This window comes from Jaminaea rosea (assembly GCF_003144245.1).
Source record: "Jaminaea rosea strain MCA 5214 unplaced genomic scaffold BDZ90scaffold_1, whole genome shotgun sequence".
Classification (NCBI taxonomy): domain Eukaryota; kingdom Fungi; phylum Basidiomycota; class Exobasidiomycetes; order Microstromatales; genus Jaminaea; species Jaminaea rosea.
The window spans coordinates 1,854,349-1,871,896 of record NW_020289975.1 but is presented as its reverse complement, the minus strand read 5'-3'; the positions used below and the strand labels follow the sequence as shown (position 1 = coordinate 1,871,896).

Genomic DNA, 17,548 nt, shown 5'->3' with positions numbered 1-17,548 from the left:
ACCATAGCTTCATCAGCTTCACTTACCCTCGAGGGATGTGTGACTGGCGGAGCCTGGCAGCAGGCTTGGCGTGAACGGATGGCCCAGCATGCTCAGCGTGCTCAGTCACCGTCAAGAAGCGCCCATACACTCAGGACAAGACGAGACCAGCTATGCGGCGACGATGCAGCCGGCGCGCAGCGGTCAGTGTTACGCTCGGCATCTTCTTCTGTCCACCCAGACCTTGGTGATGGCCGCGAGGAAGTGTATACACGCCTAGCGTCATCATGTCACGGCTGCCGGACACTCATACCTATGGGCTACGCTGAGTTCTATGTATACCACTGAGGGGCGAGCACGACGTTCTGCTTCCCCTGAATACTTCTGAGATTATACAGAAGGCAAAGGTGAGCAGTCGAAGGCGGCTCTTGATGGCACTCATCGTGCTCACAGACCCTTTGCCCGCCCCCAGGCTCAGCAAGTGGCGTGGCAAGAAAAGCTAAAACTCAACGCACGCCCGCCATACGAGCCATCACAAGCCCGCACGCAAGGATGCCCTATGGGTCTGAGCAAAAGCTCCTCCAAGCTACAGCACCGTGCCTCTCCATCTCGCCAGGCCAAAGCCGTCCCTCTCCTCGACCGCTTCAAGGAAAGCACTTGGAATTGTCAGCCATAAACCAGGCCAGCAAACGACGGGGGTGCTCAGCGTAAGGTACGTGTAGGGAGGGGCAGGTAGAGCGATGAGCTATACGCTGACTCGCCTCTCTCCTTGTTGATTGTAGAGCGAAGCGTCACGGCGACTTGGCTTGCGCGGTGCGGTACGCGGAACAGCCAGCACAGCGACTTCTCCAAGAGACCGCCTGCGCCCAAGTGCCCGGATGCCAAGAGCGAGTACGCCGTAATGCAGCATCTCGACGACGTACGAATTATGTTCAACTTCGTGCATGGCAACACGCCGACCTTCTGGAATGACGTCCAACCGTTCGACCGGAATGGCATTCCTGCAGAACAGCTCGAGCTCGCAAAAGAGATGAAGCGCGACGCGAGCCTCGTCCTGTTCAAGTTTGTCGAGCAAGACAGAGAGAAGGCAAATCTTCCAGCCATCTCTTTCTCGCTCGCAACTGCGACGCTCAGCCAGATTCCGCCCACCAGCAGCAAAGTACGTTTTGCGAATGGCACCGAGCACAACAAAAGCTCGGCGGGCATAAGCTGCGGCGTGAAGACTGTTCACAAGAGCAACAGTGAGCTCGCAGCGCGCATCCTCAACACCGACGTAGTTGCCTTCTTCCGTTACGCCCTTGATCTGGCGAAGATGGGACTCTCACACGCCGCCATCCGGAGGAAGCTCGGTAGGCTCGCGGACGATCGAGGGGCTCCAGTCGTCCGATTCTGGGTCCGACCAATCGCAAAGAGCGGCGACTTACTCGTCTGTCCCGCCTTCAACAACAAGGCTGTCATGTTTGGACTGAACGAAGCCAGAGAAGCGGGAGACGTCCAGCGCTTTGGCGATGAAATGGTTCGCGCAATTCGAGACGCCTTTGTGAGTGCCGTCTTCATCCACACCTTTGGGCGCTTCTCTTCTCCACATTGACGCATTGACGCTGCCTACAGGTCCGCCCATTCGCCGCCCTCAGAGAGACCGCCGAGGCAATCTACGAGCGTTGGCGTTGGGATGTGCGTTGCCAGCCGAGCCGCGGTCAACGAGACGAACGTACGCTCACGCCTGCTGCCTCTCCCCTCAGGTCATCGACGCAGAATGCGAGGAGTTGGGCGTTGCCGCGCTTGGCGGTGGCCGTCAACTGAATGCCGAGGCGAAGCGTCGAGAGATAATGCCATGTATCGAAGGGTGCACGGAAGGTGAGCAGAGCAGTCGCGGAGTGAGCTTCCCAGCCCGAGCTGACGCCGCTTACCTGACCATCGCAGGCTCTCACACTTGCCACTTTCCCAATTCGCAACACGTCCATCTGCGAGACAAGCTCATCCAGTGCGCCGACATGTTCGGCAAGCACTGCGCAGCTCACGTCGTATGGGTTCGCCTGCAGTCCTTCAAGAGCTCGATCAGCAGCACTTGGCGAATGAGGAGCGCGGAGAAAATGGCGGCATACGACACAGCTCGCATGACAAAGGGCGAAGCGATCAAGGTCATGGAGCGCCTTGGAGAGCTCAAGTCGTCCATGTACCGCGCCGTCCTTCCAGGCGAGTGGGACTACGAGACCATCGAGACCATTCTGCGCTCGAATGCGACTTCAGCTGAGCAGACGGCAATGCTGTGCGAAGTCTGCCCGCTGGGCGAACACCTCGACCTTCAACAGTCGTCGCCTACGCCTCGCACGGTACCCTTCGGCGTTGAAGCACTGGCTAGTCGCAGCATCTTCAAGGCATCGATCGACCTTTGGCAACAGTACGACCTCAGGACTGGCAAGCCCATCGGTCATCTCTTCGATGCATGCAGGCGGCTCCCAAACTGGCTGCAGATGTCAAAGGCCTCTGGACTCGGCTTCGTGACCATCGCCATCAAGGTCCAAATGTCCCTTCACGCCCTCGACGATGCGACGACTCGTCCTCTCACAGATCGCCTCTCGTCGCTGATTACGGCGTCAAGGAGGCCGACAAGAAGTACCGATCGGGAGCGACTGCCGAGCTGACGAAAGATGAGTGCCTGATCGCCGCTGCCGCCACCGCGCTTGTCGACGCAGAGCCGGATCTGGACCCGAAGCAGATCAACGCCAGCCTCAGCCCCCTCCTGACGTCATGCGGCCAGCACTCGCCACAGCCGTCGATCAGCAATCGTCTTGGTCCTACAGCACTCGCCGCCCGTTGAAGGTCAAGGCCCTGCAAGCGAGCGCTCTTGGCGGCAAGACACCGTTCAGCGATGCGATGGACGTCGAGTTGAATTACATCAAGAACATGTCGCGAAAGGACGAGAAGAGGGTCGCCCGCGAATTTGCAGGCTTCAAGGCGCCGCTAATCTCCACCTTGGGTCCAGCCAAAGAGCCCTGCCTCGTCAATGACGACAAGATGCCAACAGCGTTCTTCGAGCAGTCGGCATCGGTGCAGCAGCTGTCCGAGATCGGCTACCGCGCCTACATTCGGTCGCTTGAGGAATGCGACGACGTCATCATCGACGATCTTGGGGTGCTCGTCTGGCGCTGCGGAGGCCGTTAAGGTGGCGTACAGACCAGAGCTGACGACTGGAAGAGGGTCATCAAGACTTGGATCGTGCACGAGCACATCTACGGCCGTCGAGATGCCCTCTCTGGCGCTCTGCTCGACCTGAGTGAGGAGACGAGCCCCGAGCTCGCGCCGACATTGCTGGCACATACATGGCACGGCGTGCCATTCTTCTTCGACCCAGCGAGCGGCTGTCGTGTCTCTGACGAGTCGATGGGGGGTCCGCCAAGCTCAGTCAATGCCAGCGTTCAAGCCTGGGGCGTGAAAGGCATCTTGGCTGGTCAACGACGCTCGACACTCGTCAACCTTCAGATGGCGACTCGGGACGAGGATGCGGTCTTTCTGCGACGCCTCAGACAGTTTCAATTGCTAGACGTCAGTCACGACACCATCTAAGCAGCTGAACACCAAATCAAGTACAGTACATCCGCGACAAGGAACGCATTGAAGTCCACGGCCTGGAGACGGCGGGTCTACAGGATGTACCCGGAATCATCGCTCTAGGCAGCGTTGGAGGTTCGCCAGAAGAGAATCAAGACCAGTATGCCCATGGCACCCGGCTGGGTCGAAACCATGACCCGAGTCACCGCATTGTGGACATGACCAGATCGACCTTCACCTGTCCACAATGCCCCCTCGCAAAAGCAGGGACGCCGCGGCTAAGGAGCTTTGGGACGCCGGCGTTGCTCTGTCGAGGTCCCGCGCCGAGACGCAGCGCTTGGCCTCGATCCGCGGCGGGCTCGAGTCCAGCTGGGAGGAGGTGTATGGCTGCAAGATTCCTGCTCGTCCGGACGTCGCAAGGCGCTACATAGATCCGGAGAACTACGCGGGAGCCGTCGCACAGCCTGAGCCCACCATCACGGCGCCCGTCATCCCCTCCTCTGCCGCTGCTCAGCAGCCGCCTCTCATCAGCAGCCTCCTCAGCATCAGCAGCAGCAGCATCAGCAGCAGTCATAGGAGCAGCCTCAGCAGCAACAGCATCAGCAAGAGCCTGCGCTGAGCCCGCAGCAGAAGCTGATGGGCGGCGCAGCAACGGCAACGGCAGTAGCAGCAGCAGCAAGCCAAGGCGGGCGCATGGACGGCGGTGAGCAGCAAGAAGAGGCCTTCTTCCTCGATGGGCGCCACCTGCACCCTAGCGACTCGCTCGGCCCCATCCCCGTCTTCCTCAGCCCCGCAGATAGGCTGACGTCCTCGTCATATCCGAGGAACAGAGAAGACGGGGCCAAAGGGGCCTAAGAGCGACAATACGGCGGATGCCCCGCGGGACATCCCTGAGGAGTTGAAGAAGCTCAGTCTCTCCTACCTTGCCGCCGAGGGCAAGAAAGGCAAGTGAGCTTGCCCGCTCCTCCGCTACTGCGTCGCACTCCCTCGAAAATTCATTCATTGTATCCCATCCCTCTTCCCCTCGTCGCCTTGAGCCGACATATTTTCATGTTCCTTGTCTGGGCCCATCGGCTTCGATCTTGAGACGCAAGTTGACGAGGAGGAGCCGCCGGTGACGGAGTTCGAAGGCGGAGCGAAGGCAACGAGAGGCGGTTTTGTGATTTGATGCCCCCGAGGCGAGCCAATCTACGCCATTTCGGCGAAGCCTGTGCCTGATAGCGGAGGGAAGCGAAAGGGATATACTGTCAGTCAGCAGCTCAGTCTTGAAAGCGGGCCGCTAATCCTCACCTTGCACTTTCCCAGTGCGAAGTAACGGGTCAAGTGCGATGACGATCGACGTACGAGAATCTTTGTGGCAGCAAATGAGAGAAGGCCAGGAAGGATGTCTCTGAGCAGCTTGTGATCGCCGATAGATGAACGCAGGAGCGGCGGCTCTTGACGACGAAGTGAAAAGCAAGTAAGGAAGGGAGATGGGAGGTGGGGTGCTGAGTGAGTGGAGTGGTCAGCAATCGAAGCCTTCACCAATTCTGCATTCCACCTTCTCCCGCTCTGTGCTCGGCAACTCCTCTCCTGTTGCCCTCAAAAGTATAGCAGCCTCATTGCTGCAGCAATAGGGCCCATTGAGAACTCGCGCACTGCCAGTGAGTGCCGCTAAACAAATCGCTCTGCCACCTGGTGGGCCCCACAAAGAACGAGACTGACGGTCAAAGAGGATCAAGTGGGTCACCTTCAAGGAGGTGCGCTAAAACCGGGTGCAGGTGGACAGAGTCGGCGCGGCGCGAAGCTCCAAGTGGCCCACGCCCTCGGCTCATGAGTCCTTCCCTCGCCCTCAAGACATGCAATGCTCCATTGTCGCAGCAACACAGGCTCAGGCATTAGGAGACTTGGCAGATCTTTGCTTGATAGGGTCCTGCCGTCGACACCAGCACACTCACTTTGCTCGGAACAACTCTTGTGCCCGCAAGCCCCGCCAAGATGCTCCCACGGTGAGACGTCTCACAGGCGTGCTGGGTGTGTCCGTGAGTGGGTCAGAAGGCTGGGCGATCGCAAGCGCTCATCTTATTTAGCGAGGTTGGCGGCTAGATGAGGATCACTCTTCGCACAGCTGCGCCATCGCTGCGATGGCTGCCAGCAAACGCAGCTGGTCGGAATCATTCATGTCAGCGAGCAGACTCTCCGAAGCGAGCCGTAAAGCTGGCATTTCTCGTATGGCGCCTGCTCGATCGTGGCGACCGCTATCTGTGTCTCCTTTCCCTCACTTTGTCGGCCGGATTGTACTTACAAGCTTCGGATACAGAGGTCGCGAGACTGAAGCTGCGGCAACTGAGTGGACCGATGCAGTGTGGGAGAGCAATTGCGGTTCCCAGGGTACTGTTCTGGATCCTTCCGGTATGACTTCTTGTCGAGGGTCACCTCCTCGGCCAGAAATGTGCACGCAGGCACGGGCATGGACCTCCGGGTTAGGAGGTGCGGCAACTGAGTGGAACATTGCTGAGTACCTGCTCGTACTTCCAAGGTACGCGGGCTCGAGGTATAAGGAAAGCTTATCTCTCTCTCCTTCCCTCCTCACATACCCCGACAAGCTATCGCTGCATAAAGAGTTTGGGACTTCTCAAGAACCAGAATCAGCACCTCTCGAGAACCTCTCAGGAACCTCCCGAACCACGTCACCATGCAACTCATTCGTACTTTCACGGCCGTCGCGTTCGTAACCCTCTCCCTCCCCATGAATGGTCCTGTGCTTGGAGTTCTCATCGGCGCATGCTGCCGGGATGCTTCGTGCATACAGTGCACCGGTGTTGGCGGCTCCTCCTCAGGCAACAACCGTGTGGGTAGCTGCGCGTACTACAAGACTATAGTACCTGCCCGCAAAGCGCGCAGCGACGATACTTGCCAGCGGTGCTCCACCGTCGTCGGGGGTGGCTGCCTGGGATTGCCCAGTAAGGTTCGCCATAAAAAGGACGACTCGATTAAATACTCACTACCATCATGCACCTTGTCCGCGTAGACTCTACTCCCATTCGATGCGTCGTCAACTAGGCGCAAGAGGCAGAGGCAAGGTATCGGCAGGAGCGTCAAGCACGACAGGCGAGCATCGAGACATGCGGATTACTCTCATCCCCTTTGTAGAGCACTCACCGTCACAAAGTGACTTGAAACGTCCTCGATCGCTTCTCCTGTCCTTCAGCCCCGCTATTCCCACGCCTGCAAACATCCGGCGTCTTCTGAAATACTTGACTCTTGACAAAGCTGCGGCTCCTTTGCATGTTGTCTGCTACGTCTGATCCCTTTCCGTCACGAAGACATGACTTGTGCTGCTCCCACTCTCATCTTGAAAATCGCTGCGCAGCCGCTCCAACACTACCTTTTGTACCATTTGTCACCTTCAGCTTCCAAATCCCTTGCTACCGTCGATTTCCCGACTCGCCTGCGAAGCATCACCGTCAAGCGATCCCTGTGACCTTGAACTCTACTGCTCACTTGTGCCGCTGCCGTCTGCCCTTGGCGTGAGAACAAGCGCTGCCTCGACATCACCCTTGGTAGTTGGCGACCGGAACCACCTTGCGCCCGTCCAAGAAGAGCCGTGAATTGGTGAGCTCAGCAGGGCTGAGGGCGTACGGCGCGATGGATTGTCTCGAGTCTCTCTTCAGGGTACAAAAGTAGCGGGCACGTCGCTTCTCTCTTCCTTACATCTCCACACACCCCACTCTTCCTTACATTTCCACACACCCCACAGCACAGCCGCGAAATACGCCCGCACTCGCCGATTCGCTCTAATATGAAGCTTGCTCGCACCTTTGCGCTCCTCGTCCTCTTCGCTCCGCTTTCCTGGGGGTCGATCATAGGCGGATGCTGCAGTGATGGCGAGTGTTCCAAGTGCACGCCAGTCAATGGAGCCTCGACGGGTGCCAATCCAGTCGGCGTCTGCGTTTCGTACAAGCCAGTCCAGCTTCCCAAGAAAATTTGCGCTGAGTACAACTGTCAGCAGTGCTTGACCGTCATAGCGGGGACCTGTCTCTCCGATGGTAAGTTCTTGCTGGAGGGTTCTTCAAGGGCTGCATGCTCATCAGTCAGGTGCGTTGTCAACTAGGCGTCAGAGGCAAGCACTGACGCGCGAGAGAGAGAGCAGTACGGTGATCGGTGGGCAAGATGTTGCCACTTGCGGTCGAACACATCCTTCCTCGATGCCATCCGCCTGGTCCTGTCCCCCTCTTGTGCTGCTCGATATTCTGCACGATCAGCTCCTCACTTCCTCGATTTGTCTATCTCGAACCTATAACGTGCCCACCAAAATGCCAAGCCGTTGCTCTCCATCTACTTTCGCGCGCATGCGTACGCCCGCTGCTGCTTCTCCGTGTTCCCTAAAGACGGCGTGCGAAGCATCGGCGACTGAGCAGATGATGCTTGCGAGCCGTCGGGGACGCGAGATGGGTCGAGAGCAGTGGTATCGATCGACGCCATACCTGCCGTCGTTCAGTACGCAATTACAGTCGGCGTGGGCTTCTTCCCACTTATGAGCCGTTATTTGAGCAGCTGTGAGCGATGTGAGTACTTGACCTCACCAAAGGCGCCCTCCTTCTCCATGTCCATCACCTCGCGCAAGCAGTGACCTCTCGACGCACCATGCACTTCAACTCTGCGCTCTGCATGTCCGCGGCTCTCATCGCCACGGGCGCTCATGGAGCAGGTCTAGGTGCCTGCTGCCCCAACACCGACTGTACCTCTTGCCATCTAGTGACGGGAAACCCGGCGGCCGGAGCTCATGGCACCGGAGGTCCATGCGTCTCGTTCAAGGCGTACGTACCGGTCAAGCAGGTATGCCAGTCTTCTGACTGCAGCACCGGATGCACGGCTGGGGGTTCAGGGTGTCTCAAGCCTCGTGAGTTAGGGTCAAATCACGCACATGCATGATCGCTGACAACCCCTGCTCTTGACCGCAGCTGCGCCAGCCAAGTGCATCGTCACGTAGGCGCGGGATGTCCGGGACTCGCACGCACATCATTGTCGCGCCCCTCAGTCGGTCAAGCGCAGCATTAGTCGAGCATGGTAGTGGAATTGGCATGACGATCACGATCAGCTGCCGTAACGAATAGTGTTGAGCCCTGCGTGATACACGAGTTGCGAATGAAATCCACCTTCACCGTGCGCCAGACCGCCTACATCACGACCATCTGTGCGCGCACTCGCTCAACCGAGCTTGGCCTGAGCGGCGTCGTTGTTCTCCGGATGGTTCTCCTCGAAGATGTCATAGTCAAAGTCGTCGGACTGGTCGCAGACGCGCTTCTTTTGCTGTGAGAGGGCGGCCTTCTCCAGCTCGTCGACCTCCTCCTTGGTGAGGTTGACCAGCTTGGCATTGTTGGCAATGCGGGAGGCGGTGACCGACTTGGGCAGCGGATTGCAGCCACGCGCGACCTGCCACGAGATGAGGATGTTGGCGCCCTCGACACCGTGCTTCTTGGCGAGGGTGTCGATCTCCTTGAGCGAGGCGTGCGAGGCGCCCGTGGAGCCCAAGGGCGAGTAGGCCTGGGGCACAATGTCGTTCTTCTTGAGCCAGGCGATGAGGTCGGGCTGCGGGCAGGTGAAGGAAAGCTCGACCTGGTCGGTGACGGGCTTGATGCGGCACTCCTTGAGGAGAGCACGAGTGCGGCGGATGTTGAAGTTGCTGATACCAATGGACTTGACGAGACCCTCGTCGACGAGCTTCTCCATCTCGCGCCAGGTGGGGAGGACATTGTCCGAGAGGTCCTTGTTGACCTGAGGCTTACCGTTGGCCTTCTTCTTGGGCGCAAGGGGCAAGTCGTCACCCTTGACCTCGGGCTCGAGAGCTACGGGCCAGTGCATCAGGTAGAGGTCGAGGTACTCGAGACCGAAGCGCGAGAGCGAGTGGTTGATGGCCTTGCGAACGTGCTCGGGGTTGTGGTGGAATTCAAAGAGCTTCGAGGTCACAAAGATCTCCTCGCGAGGGACGCCCGAGGCCTTGATGCCCTCTCCGACCTCGTGTTCGTTTTCTGTGCCAGGCGAGGCGAGGCGAGGCGAGGCGAGGCGAGAGGGGACGGGGTCAGTCAGCGCTACACACCAAGCCATTTTGCCGGTGCAGTCACTCACGGTAGCCCCAGGCACAGTCGATGTGACGGTAGCCAGCGCGGATGGCAGCCTCAACAGCATCGCGAACCTGGCCAGGTGGCGACTGCCACGTACCGAGGCCGACTGAAGGGATCTTCTTGCCGTTGTTGAGAGTAAAGTGAGTGGGGAGAGACATCGTGGGTGGTGAGAGTCTTTTGGATAAATACTAGATGGGGAGAAGAAAGAAAGATGTGGGCGATCATGCTGCTTTGTATTATACCTTTCACTTCGGGCCGCTTGCTTGGCTCTGCAGCACATCTTTTTCGCTCACAAGACCCATCGTACGCCGTCTCCGCCCTCACTTCTTCGATCGGCATTCTCGCAACAGGGCGGAGAGACGTGGATTGGTAGCGGTGGAGGCAGGCAGATCCAGCGCTGCGAGGGGGGAAGGCTGCTGCACGACTCCGATGGCCCCACTCAAGGACGCACGGCAGGAGGGCGGCGCTTCCTGCGCGAAGTTAGACTTCACCGAGTCCCGTCGGACGGGGAGGAAGACGACGCTGCCGTCAGTGCCGTGGGTCCGTTTTGCTCTGGCTCTTTTCCTGATCGTCAGCTCGGCCCGAAAGCCAAGCCAAGCCGACACGACACGACCACGAGACTGGACGAGGTGGATTGCTCTCTTTCCGTCGCAATCTCCTCCACGACGACGACGAAGACGCACCACGATGTCAACCAACGCCGTAGCCGTAGCAGCAACGACCATGAGGGCAGCCGTCTTGGCAGCACGGCCCACCGCTCCATGGGCCCTCAACGGGGCGACAGCATCGTCGGCTCCCTCTTCAACGATTGCTTCCACTTCACGGCTACCGGCGCAGGGCTGCGCACGGCTTCGCGGCTCCATTGCCCATTGCCCGCCCCTCGCAGTCGCTCACCGCCACTTCTCATCCTCACGGTCCAATCATGCCGCCGACCTCCGCGACGAGGACATCCCTTCGCGGATGATCAGCCTCGTCCTGCCAGAGGGCGGCCTGTCCGAGAAACCAGTTGACCTTCGCAAGCTCCTCCGAGACATCGATCGCAAGGAGTCCTTCGTCGTTCAGGTAGCAGAGGGCGGCGAAGGTCGCTATCCCATCTGCAAGATCATTAACAAAAAGGCAGCTTACGAAAAGGCCAAAGACCTCAAAAATCGCGTGCGCTCAAAGACGTCGCAGGAGCGCAACAAGAAGATGAATTTGCAGCTGACGTGGTTGGTGACGGAGAATGACCTCGAGCACAAGGTGAAGACGGCTAGCAGGCACTTTCACAAGCGCGGCAAGAAGGGTCAGGTGGAGATTGTCATCGTGACGAGAAAGGGGATGAAGGCAGGGAGCATGGACCAGAAGCAGGCCTTCGTTGCGCGCTTACACGAGAAGATGACGGCAATCGAAGCAGAAAGCGAGAGTGCAAGTGATGAGGCCGAGGAGGGAAAACAACCGACTGCGCCGCCGTCAAGACCGCGCGAGACATTCAAGGTTCAACAAGCCAGAGAGGCCGAATGGCAGCAGGACCACAAAGTGACATTAATTTACGAGGCAGTCTAGAGTAGAGTATCTCCGGTCACGCATCTATTCGTGGCTGCTATGCACCATCGCGCCTCGCGCTTACATCCTCGAGGCAAAAGAATTGTCCACTTTGGTGTGCGTCCCGCTAGCCGTCTTTCTGATGCGCCCGCCGTCCTCCGACTCCAACAGATACATATCGCATGTGACAACGACGATGCGGCTTCCCAAGCTGATCACGTTGCACTCGATGTCCACCCATGAATCGACGGGGACTGCCGCGAGGTAGACGACGGACAGGGACTGGGTCACGCCGAGGAAGGCCCAAGGGGTCGTCGGCTCGAGGTCGGCGAGGTGTAGGTAGACCTGCGCGTGCGACCAGGAGCCAGGCGAAGAGGGAGTCAGCGTCATCTTCCCTCTTTGCTGTCACTCGCGCCGTGCACTCACCGCGACGCTCGTCAGATTGTCGACAATCGTAGCCACACAACCTCCGTGCATGCTCCCCAATTGATTTGCCATCTGCGCCTGGCACTGCATCCTGAAGACGGCCTTGCCCAAGAATTTCCGTTTCTCTACCTCCTCTTGTGATGCCTCCTTCCCCTCATTATTGATCCGCTTCGCCTCGATCATCTTGCACGTCGAGTTAATGGCCTGCCTGCTGAATCCTGGCGAGTCGGGCGAGGACAGGGCGAGGAGCATGTCCTTGATGAGGACGTGGGCGTCGCCCAGGGGCATTGGTGGCTTCGGAGCCATAGCGGTTATGAGAGTGAGGACTGGGTATCAAGATGGCGAGGCACGAAGCTGCGTGAGAAGGTAGGATGGACGGAAGTGTCAAGTTGGTTGCTGCTCGCTGCTCGGTCATCCGGAGATTGAGGTTAATCGTGTGAGTGCGGCCGAGTCCCGGATGCGTGGGAGCCAACACGTGGGGCGCCGAGACAGGACGGTGGCCTGTGCTCGTCTTGGAAGATTGCGAGCTGCGAGAAGAGCTGCACGAAGAGCGCACGCACGCACGTAGGCACGTCTTCATTCCATCCATTCTCTGATCCCTTTATTCCCTTCAGCCATCAGCCATGTCATCTACAGCTGGCCTGCAAGCAAAGCCCATCATCGGCGTCATTGGAGGTTCTGGCTTGTACAAGCTGCAGGGCCTCAAGGTGGTCCAGCAGATCGAAGTCAAGACGGTGCGTTGCATTTGATCCCGGGCGAATCGCGGCCTCACAGACTCACCCCTTCTTGCTCCCTAAACCCCCCGCATTCTCCTTCCGAGAAGCCCTGGGGCAGTCCGTCGTCTCCGATCACGATCTCAGAAACGCCCTCGGGCGTGCCAATCGCCTTTCTGGCTCGTCACGGCTTCACACACCACATCACCCCCTCCGGCGTGCCCAACCTCGCCAACATTGCTGCCCTCAAGTCCATTGGCGTCCGCTTCATTGTCGCCTTCACGGCCGTCGGATCGCTCAAGGAAGAGGTCCGTCCGCGAGACTTTGTCGTCCCTGATCAGCTCTTTGACCGTACCAAAGGGATTCGCCGCTCGAGCTTCTTTGGATACGATGGCGAGGCGGGCGTGGTAGCTCACGCGGGAATGGGGCAGCCTTACGATCAAGAAGTCCGCAAGGTCGTCGAGGAGACGTGAGCATGGCGAAGATGGGGAGAATTGAAGGAAAGACCAGGATAGCTGACTCTCCATCTCTCTCGCTATGCCCCGGCGCCCAGCATTCGCTCCGTCCTTTCGCGCAACTACCCGGATGTTCAAGTGCATGGCAACAAGACCCTCGTGGTAATGGAAGGCCCACAGTTCTCAACCCGAGCTGAATCCCTCGCATACCGACAGCTCGGCGGCGACATCATCAACATGTCTGCCCTCCCCGAAGCCAAATTGGCACGCGAAGCCGAGATTGGCTACGTGACTGTGGCTACCTCCACAGACTACGACTCGTGGAGGGAGCATCACGGGCCAGTGGATGTCTCCGAGGTGCTCAAGGTGCTAAAGCAGAATGTCGATGCAAGCAATGAGGTGAGCCTCAGGCTGTTCGACGTTCTGCAGCCACTGCTGTTGGCGAGGGAGGGCAAGCCCGGAGGGATCTCGGGACTGGAGGGGAGCATGAAGATGGCCATTATGACACAGCCACAGAATGTGCCGGAGAAAGTGAAGGCGAACATCAACTTCGTCCTGGACTGGTATGGCAAGGAGTAGAGTCGTACTCTTAGAGAGCCGGATTGCATAGACAGGAGCTCGTGGAACCGTTTGCAGCTGTAGATGTGGCTATAGACGTGCCTCAGGTCTCATACCATCGAATAGAAGTCGTGCACCAGGGTGATCAGTGTGCGTTCGCGCGATTACATTCAGCTAGAGGCAACACGCCGGGCAACGGGCAAATACAGTGTCTACGATCCGAGACAGCCCAGTACGATTAGAGCTTGGAGCCCGCCTTGATCTCGCCGATCTTGTACTCCTCGGCAACGTTCTTGAGCACCTTCTCCGAGTGGTAGTTCCAGAATGCATCAGATGCGTCCTTGCCACAGTTCTGGTGGCGAAATGAAGGGGGGAAGAGGTGGGTGAGCGATGCTGATTGATGCGAATTGAGCCGATCGCAAGCGCGCGACTCACCTTCAGCAGGATCTTCTTGCCACCGGGGTGCTCCTCGAGGAACTCGGTCACGTCGTAGACTGAGCCGTCAACGATGACCCACGCTGACTCGTCTGAGACAAGAATAGGGGCCAGGGTGGCGATGAGGAGGAACAAAGTCAGCATTGCTTATGTGGCAATTGGGCGTACAAGTCCACCGCCTGGCGATGGCGGCGCTGACGATGACGAAGCTCGAGCGGCGTGGTGGCTACTGCCTTGTCATCAGCAGCGATGCGATGATGCCCTCGTCCGATTGCCACCACCACTGCAGATCTCAATGTCTGTTAACACCACTGCCCGACATCTCGTCCGATACCCACCCGACTTGTGGTTCGCAACCTCCGAAGCCTCAATTTCCTTTGCCATTTTGGAAGCGGTATGTGCGTGTATGAGGGTGCGTGTGTGAGGATAACAGTAGAGGTAGCACGGGGTGAGATTGCGCGCCGTTAAGTGGATGGTGTCGTTCGGATGGAGAGGATCAAACGTCTATTGAATCGGGCCCCGCCTCTCTCAACTGGTCCCCCACGCACACGCATCGCCGAAGGGGTCCGGTCTCCGGCCTGTCCGCCAGTCGAAGCGCATGCGTGCAGCAGGCCGGGCCCGGCAGCGCGCTTGCATCACCGCTATCGCTGCGTCCGATTTCAAATCAGCCGCACCACGACGACGACGATGCTACGGAACTCGCTGGCTCTGCTCCTTGTATCCATCCCACTTTGGTAGGTCATCATTGATGTTCATCAGTCGCCAGGGGCCGTAGAATTGGTGATGATCGGCGCGGATGGCGGCGAGGATTGACGGGTGGATGGCGCCTTCGGGTGAAGAGGCGCCGTCACCTTCAGGCTGATACGATCGAGCTAGTGATGACGGCCAGATTGACCATCTGCATGGACGCGACAAAAAAAAAAGAATTGGGTCAACTCTGATGGCACGAGCGATGTCTCATCTCTGATCCCGCCCACTCACCTTCTCTTAGCCTCATTCCAGCTACCCATCGGCGTCCCACACGTCGAGCATCTCTGCTTCCACTTTCGCCCCTCCATCGATTCAAAGATGGTCATCGTTGACGCAAACTTCGCAGTTGGCAGTGTCGGCTGGTCTGGCTTGAGCGGCATCACTAGAGCATCTCCATCAGTCAGCACGTCCGCCGCTCTTCGCATCAGCGAACCATTGGGGGAGTCAAAGTCGGTCCGGTCTGGCTCTGGCTCAAGCCACTCGACTGCTCCTTCCTCCCAGTGCGTCGTCCAAACGAAGGGGGCTCCGTTGAGGCGTTGACATTTACTGCAGTGACAATAGCCGCTCAGGGCGAGGTCAGATTCAATGTCTGTCAGGCGCAGGCGGTATCGCGTTTTGCCGCAATGGCAGTGGCCTGTGGTATGAGACGGCAGTGACGTTGATGATGGTGACGCCAGCATGGTATGGTCAGGTGAGAAGAGACATGACATCCCCACGCGCATTCTTGAGTGTCGCGTGAGGTCGACCGAAGTTGCGATGTTCGCCGCGATGCCGACACTACGACCTCTGTTTGGCTGTTCTCGCCACGAGTGGAGGCGGGAGCAGCGAGTCGAGTCGAATCGAGCGCACGGGCGTGTTCCTGGGAATCGCCACTCCAAATTGTTCCTCGCCTCTATCTCCGCTTTCTTCCCACTCTACTGGACCCTGTCACTCCCTTCTCGTCCAACCCAACATGACCACTCCTGATGTCCGCGGCTCCTCGGAGGAGCTTGGTATGCTCGAGGTGGTGAGTAGACGATCGCAGTGGAAGTGGGGCAGTCTGATTGGTGCGCTCACGTCGCTGCTACCTTCCTGGTCCTCGTCGCCTCTCAGTACGGCGCACCTTTCTCGACGTTCACTCGTACCATCACCATGGCTCTTCACCACCTCCAGCTGCCATTCGTCTTCCGTCATCACCCTCCTCATTCCTCTGAGATCAAGGCTCACAACCCGCTCGGCCTTGTCCCAGTCCTTGTCCACAGGCCAAACCCTCTCTTCTCGCCCAAGCAGACGGTGAGGCGGCCCTCTCAGATCCATGACTACCCGCACACCACAAGCTGATCAATAGTCCCACGTCGCGCTCCCGCAGATCGTTCTGTACGAGAGTAACGCCATTCGCCGATACATCGACGATGCTCTCAGCACCATCGCACACGGCAAAGGCAACAAAGTCTCGGAACTCAACCCTGCCCTGGACTCGCGCGAACCACAAGCCCTCCTCAAGACGGCTGCTTTGCGTGCTTCAGTCGATCAAATCGTCAGCATTGCCAGCACGACGTGAGTACGCTAGCACATGCGAGAACAACACTCATCACGAGCTAATGCAGAAGCTGATGTACCACCTCGTGGCCTGCCGCAGCGTGTTCACGGCACTCGAAGCCCGCATCATCAAGGTTCGCCAGAGCCTCGAACAGAACAAGGCCGATGAGGCCACAATCGGCGTCGCAGTCGAAGAGGCAATGGAGGGTGGCCAACTCGTCCTCGACCTCCTCGAAGGCTTCATCAAAGAGAACCAGCAAGCCAACGGCGCTCATGGTGACTGGTTCGTTGGCGACGATCTCAGCTGGGCAGATCTCTACGTATACCCCATCCTCGCTGATCTCAAGAGCATCCCCGAGGGCCCCAAGCTGCTCTCTAAGACACCTCTTGTCGCAAAATGGGTGGAGAGGATGGAGGCTGCCGCGCCTGCTAAGGCTACGTATGCGCACACTGTGCCCGATATGAGGAAGAAGCAGGGAGCAGCTCAGTGAGCATATGAAGCAGATGAGCAGTCTCAAACCTACTCGTGCTGCAATCAGAAAAGACACCTGGTCTGATGCTTCGCTCATGACTCCACAAAAGTAACGTCTCGCCTCTCGTCCAACCCAATCCTCAATAGCCTGCCTTTCCATGGCGCATCCTCCTGCGTCACTCCTTCAGCGAAAAGTTCGTAGCCCGGCATGTATCGTTCCACAAACCCTCGCACTTCCTCGTCCGTCATGCCCTTGCCTCCATTCTTTGCCTTCATAGCATGCTCCGCCTCTAGTCGCCATTCAAAGACCGTCTCGATCGTCTGCGGCACTAGCTGCACAAAGGCGTCCAGGTATGGATACCAGGCGCGCTCCAGCTGAGCGAGATTGGCGTTGATCGTCTCGAGGTGGCTCAGGGCGTGCGAGGAGAAGTAGCAGCGGGTATCTCCTTGTGCGCCTGCCTTGTAGCGTTGACGCAGGGCGTTAGGCTGCAATGAGGCGAAGCCAAGACACCACCCCTCGAAGACGACGACGTCTATCGGGCTAGAGACCGGTACGCTGTCCGCTGACCGATCCCCTTTGCCTCCATTTTGGCTCTTGTCGAAAATTGGCAGCGATACAGTCGAGCCAGAGCCGTCGTTGATCCCGCTGAGCTCCCTGAGTATCTTCGACCCAAGCTCGACGTCGTGCGTGCCAGGCTGGCCTCTGCCCGCGAGGAGCACGTTTCCCGCATTGCGCTGCGCCACCTCCTCCAATCCCGCAAATGGCAAGTACAGATCGTCTATGGAGAAGACGGCGACCTTGATTGACTGCTGTGCCAGACTCTTCACTAGGCCTGTGGTCAATGTCGTCTTGCCGCTTCCTTGCGGGCCTTGCACGCCGACAATGAGCGGCTTCTTGCCGCTGCGATGCTGTGAGAGACAATTGCGGATGTGCGAGCATACGAGCCGAGTCTTGTAGCTTGACATGTCCTCGTCCGAGCCCTTGAGCGGCTCCGCCATGTCTTGCGTAGTTGTGAGTGCGAGGTGAGTTGGCAAGGTAGCAAGCGCGTCGGAGGATTTGAGAGA

General features: G+C 58.4%; 13 protein-coding genes across 13 annotated transcripts; 8 read left to right on the top strand and 5 right to left on the bottom strand.

The window, feature by feature from the left end:
- Window positions 1-601: 601 nt before the first annotated feature.
- BDZ90DRAFT_20972 (hypothetical protein) lies at window positions 602-1,723 on the top strand. Its single transcript, XM_025504052.1, has 3 exons — window positions 602-691; window positions 762-1,653; window positions 1,722-1,723. The coding sequence occupies exon 2, from the start codon at window positions 881-883 to the stop codon at window positions 1,568-1,570; it is 690 nt and encodes a 229-aa protein (XP_025365311.1). The 5' UTR covers window positions 602-691; window positions 762-880; the 3' UTR covers window positions 1,571-1,653; window positions 1,722-1,723.
- Window positions 1,724-2,784, top strand: BDZ90DRAFT_20973 (hypothetical protein). The gene is made up of 2 exons (XM_025504053.1): window positions 1,724-1,836; window positions 1,903-2,784. The coding sequence occupies exons 1-2, from the start codon at window positions 1,809-1,811 to the stop codon at window positions 2,622-2,624; spliced, it is 750 nt and encodes a 249-aa protein (XP_025365310.1). The 5' UTR covers window positions 1,724-1,808; the 3' UTR covers window positions 2,625-2,784.
- A 994-nt stretch (window positions 2,785-3,778) lies between these two features.
- Window positions 3,779-4,150, top strand: BDZ90DRAFT_257765 (hypothetical protein; the record flags this gene model as incomplete). Its single annotated transcript, XM_025507994.1, has 1 exon — window positions 3,779-4,150. One exon carries the CDS (start codon window positions 3,779-3,781, stop codon window positions 4,148-4,150), a length of 372 nt encoding a protein of 123 aa, XP_025365309.1.
- A 1,161-nt stretch (window positions 4,151-5,311) lies between these two features.
- Window positions 5,312-6,785, top strand: BDZ90DRAFT_21065 (hypothetical protein). The gene is made up of 5 exons (XM_025504077.1): window positions 5,312-5,552; window positions 5,639-6,034; window positions 6,117-6,361; window positions 6,542-6,621; window positions 6,722-6,785. The coding sequence occupies exons 2-4, from the start codon at window positions 5,655-5,657 to the stop codon at window positions 6,571-6,573; spliced, it is 657 nt and encodes a 218-aa protein (XP_025365308.1). The 5' UTR covers window positions 5,312-5,552; window positions 5,639-5,654; the 3' UTR covers window positions 6,574-6,621; window positions 6,722-6,785.
- A 1,372-nt stretch (window positions 6,786-8,157) lies between these two features.
- On the top strand, window positions 8,158-8,503 carry BDZ90DRAFT_257764 (hypothetical protein; the record flags this gene model as incomplete). The annotated part of the gene is made up of 2 exons (XM_025507993.1): window positions 8,158-8,413; window positions 8,475-8,503. 2 exons carry the CDS (start codon window positions 8,158-8,160, stop codon window positions 8,501-8,503), a joined length of 285 nt encoding a protein of 94 aa, XP_025365307.1.
- A 67-nt stretch (window positions 8,504-8,570) lies between these two features.
- Window positions 8,571-10,003, bottom strand: BDZ90DRAFT_229700 (putative aldehyde reductase i). The gene is made up of 2 exons (XM_025505180.1): window positions 9,640-10,003; window positions 8,571-9,542 (listed from the first exon to the last, which is right to left on the bottom strand). The coding sequence occupies exons 1-2, from the start codon at window positions 9,791-9,793 to the stop codon at window positions 8,722-8,724; spliced, it is 975 nt and encodes a 324-aa protein (XP_025365306.1). The 5' UTR covers window positions 9,794-10,003; the 3' UTR covers window positions 8,571-8,721.
- A 207-nt stretch (window positions 10,004-10,210) lies between these two features.
- Window positions 10,211-11,369, top strand: BDZ90DRAFT_20694 (hypothetical protein). The gene has a single exon (XM_025503972.1). It carries the CDS (start codon window positions 10,323-10,325, stop codon window positions 11,175-11,177), a length of 855 nt encoding a protein of 284 aa, XP_025365305.1. The 5' UTR covers window positions 10,211-10,322; the 3' UTR covers window positions 11,178-11,369.
- On the bottom strand, window positions 11,130-11,680 carry BDZ90DRAFT_229699 (hypothetical protein). The gene is made up of 2 exons (XM_025505179.1): window positions 11,583-11,680; window positions 11,130-11,501 (listed from the first exon to the last, which is right to left on the bottom strand). Exons 1-2 carry the CDS (start codon window positions 11,670-11,672, stop codon window positions 11,238-11,240), a joined length of 354 nt encoding a protein of 117 aa, XP_025365304.1. The 5' UTR covers window positions 11,673-11,680; the 3' UTR covers window positions 11,130-11,237.
- Window positions 11,681-12,202: 522 nt separating this feature from the next.
- On the top strand, window positions 12,203-13,666 carry BDZ90DRAFT_229696 (purine phosphorylase; the record flags this gene model as incomplete). Its single annotated transcript, XM_025505178.1, has 3 exons — window positions 12,203-12,316; window positions 12,406-12,764; window positions 12,849-13,666. 3 exons carry the CDS (start codon window positions 12,206-12,208, stop codon window positions 13,327-13,329), a joined length of 951 nt encoding a protein of 316 aa, XP_025365303.1. The 3' UTR covers window positions 13,330-13,666.
- Window positions 13,453-14,280, bottom strand: BDZ90DRAFT_20678 (putative cytochrome b5). The gene is made up of 3 exons (XM_025503970.1): window positions 14,082-14,280; window positions 13,744-13,835; window positions 13,453-13,660 (listed from the first exon to the last, which is right to left on the bottom strand). The coding sequence occupies exons 1-3, from the start codon at window positions 14,125-14,127 to the stop codon at window positions 13,547-13,549; spliced, it is 252 nt and encodes an 83-aa protein (XP_025365302.1). The 5' UTR covers window positions 14,128-14,280; the 3' UTR covers window positions 13,453-13,546.
- BDZ90DRAFT_229695 (hypothetical protein) lies at window positions 14,082-14,863 on the bottom strand. Its single transcript, XM_025505177.1, has 2 exons — window positions 14,725-14,863; window positions 14,082-14,641 (listed from the first exon to the last, which is right to left on the bottom strand). Exons 1-2 carry the CDS (start codon window positions 14,817-14,819, stop codon window positions 14,434-14,436), a joined length of 303 nt encoding a protein of 100 aa, XP_025365301.1. The 5' UTR covers window positions 14,820-14,863; the 3' UTR covers window positions 14,082-14,433.
- A 467-nt stretch (window positions 14,864-15,330) lies between these two features.
- Window positions 15,331-16,657, top strand: BDZ90DRAFT_20791 (hypothetical protein). The gene is made up of 4 exons (XM_025503994.1): window positions 15,331-15,499; window positions 15,586-15,765; window positions 15,821-16,029; window positions 16,112-16,657. Exons 1-4 carry the CDS (start codon window positions 15,446-15,448, stop codon window positions 16,500-16,502), a joined length of 834 nt encoding a protein of 277 aa, XP_025365300.1. The 5' UTR covers window positions 15,331-15,445; the 3' UTR covers window positions 16,503-16,657.
- BDZ90DRAFT_229693 (P-loop containing nucleoside triphosphate hydrolase protein) lies at window positions 16,112-17,538 on the bottom strand. Its single transcript, XM_025505176.1, has one exon. It carries the CDS (start codon window positions 17,480-17,482, stop codon window positions 16,577-16,579), a length of 906 nt encoding a protein of 301 aa, XP_025365299.1. The 5' UTR covers window positions 17,483-17,538; the 3' UTR covers window positions 16,112-16,576.
- Between the last annotated feature and the right edge of the window lie 10 nt (window positions 17,539-17,548).

Excerpts from the sequence above, each read along its gene's own strand:
- BDZ90DRAFT_20972 (XM_025504052.1), top strand. The coding sequence starts at position 881 with ATGCAGCATCTCGACGACGTACGAATTATGTTCAACTTCGTGCATGGC.
- BDZ90DRAFT_20791 (XM_025503994.1), top strand. The coding sequence starts at position 15,446 with ATGACCACTCCTGATGTCCGCGGCTCCTCGGAGGAGCTTGGTATGCTC. Across the intron at positions 15,500-15,585 it reads AGCTTGGTATGCTCGAGGTG|TACGGCGCACCTTTCTCGAC; the intron begins GTGAGTAGACGA and ends GTCGCCTCTCAG. Across the intron at positions 15,766-15,820 it reads TCTTCTCGCCCAAGCAGACG|TCCCACGTCGCGCTCCCGCA; the intron begins GTGAGGCGGCCC and ends GCTGATCAATAG.
- BDZ90DRAFT_20678 (XM_025503970.1), bottom strand. The coding sequence starts at position 14,127 with ATGGCAAAGGAAATTGAGGCTTCGGAGGTTGCGAACCACAAGTCGG. Across the intron at positions 13,836-14,081 it reads GGTTGCGAACCACAAGTCGG|ACGAGTCAGCGTGGGTCATC; the intron begins GTGGGTATCGGA and ends TTCTTGTCTCAG. Across the intron at positions 13,661-13,743 it reads GCAAGAAGATCCTGCTGAAG|AACTGTGGCAAGGACGCATC; the intron begins GTGAGTCGCGCG and ends TTTCGCCACCAG.
- BDZ90DRAFT_21065 (XM_025504077.1), top strand. The coding sequence starts at position 5,655 with ATGGCTGCCAGCAAACGCAGCTGGTCGGAATCATTCATGTCAGCGAGC. Across the intron at positions 6,035-6,116 it reads TGGAACATTGCTGAGTACCT|CTATCGCTGCATAAAGAGTT; the intron begins GCTCGTACTTCC and ends TACCCCGACAAG. Across the intron at positions 6,362-6,541 it reads CCTCCTCAGGCAACAACCGT|ACTCTACTCCCATTCGATGC; the intron begins GTGGGTAGCTGC and ends TTGTCCGCGTAG.
- BDZ90DRAFT_229693 (XM_025505176.1), bottom strand. The coding sequence starts at position 17,482 with ATGGCGGAGCCGCTCAAGGGCTCGGACGAGGACATGTCAAGCTACAAG.
- BDZ90DRAFT_20694 (XM_025503972.1), top strand. The coding sequence starts at position 10,323 with ATGTCAACCAACGCCGTAGCCGTAGCAGCAACGACCATGAGGGCAGCC.
- BDZ90DRAFT_20973 (XM_025504053.1), top strand. The coding sequence starts at position 1,809 with ATGCCATGTATCGAAGGGTGCACGGAAG. Across the intron at positions 1,837-1,902 it reads TATCGAAGGGTGCACGGAAG|GCTCTCACACTTGCCACTTT; the intron begins GTGAGCAGAGCA and ends TGACCATCGCAG.
- BDZ90DRAFT_229699 (XM_025505179.1), bottom strand. The coding sequence starts at position 11,672 with ATGCAGTGCCAGGCGCAGATGGCAAATCAATTGGGGAGCATGCACGGA. Across the intron at positions 11,502-11,582 it reads ACAATCTGACGAGCGTCGCG|GTCTACCTACACCTCGCCGA; the intron begins GTGAGTGCACGG and ends TCGCACGCGCAG.
- BDZ90DRAFT_229695 (XM_025505177.1), bottom strand. The coding sequence starts at position 14,819 with ATGACCATCTTTGAATCGATGGAGGGGCGAAAGTGGAAGCAGAGATGC. Across the intron at positions 14,642-14,724 it reads TGGAATGAGGCTAAGAGAAG|ATGGTCAATCTGGCCGTCAT; the intron begins GTGAGTGGGCGG and ends GCGTCCATGCAG.
- BDZ90DRAFT_229700 (XM_025505180.1), bottom strand. The coding sequence starts at position 9,793 with ATGTCTCTCCCCACTCACTTTACTCTCAACAACGGCAAGAAGATCCCT. Across the intron at positions 9,543-9,639 it reads CGACTGTGCCTGGGGCTACC|AAAACGAACACGAGGTCGGA; the intron begins GTGAGTGACTGC and ends CGCCTGGCACAG.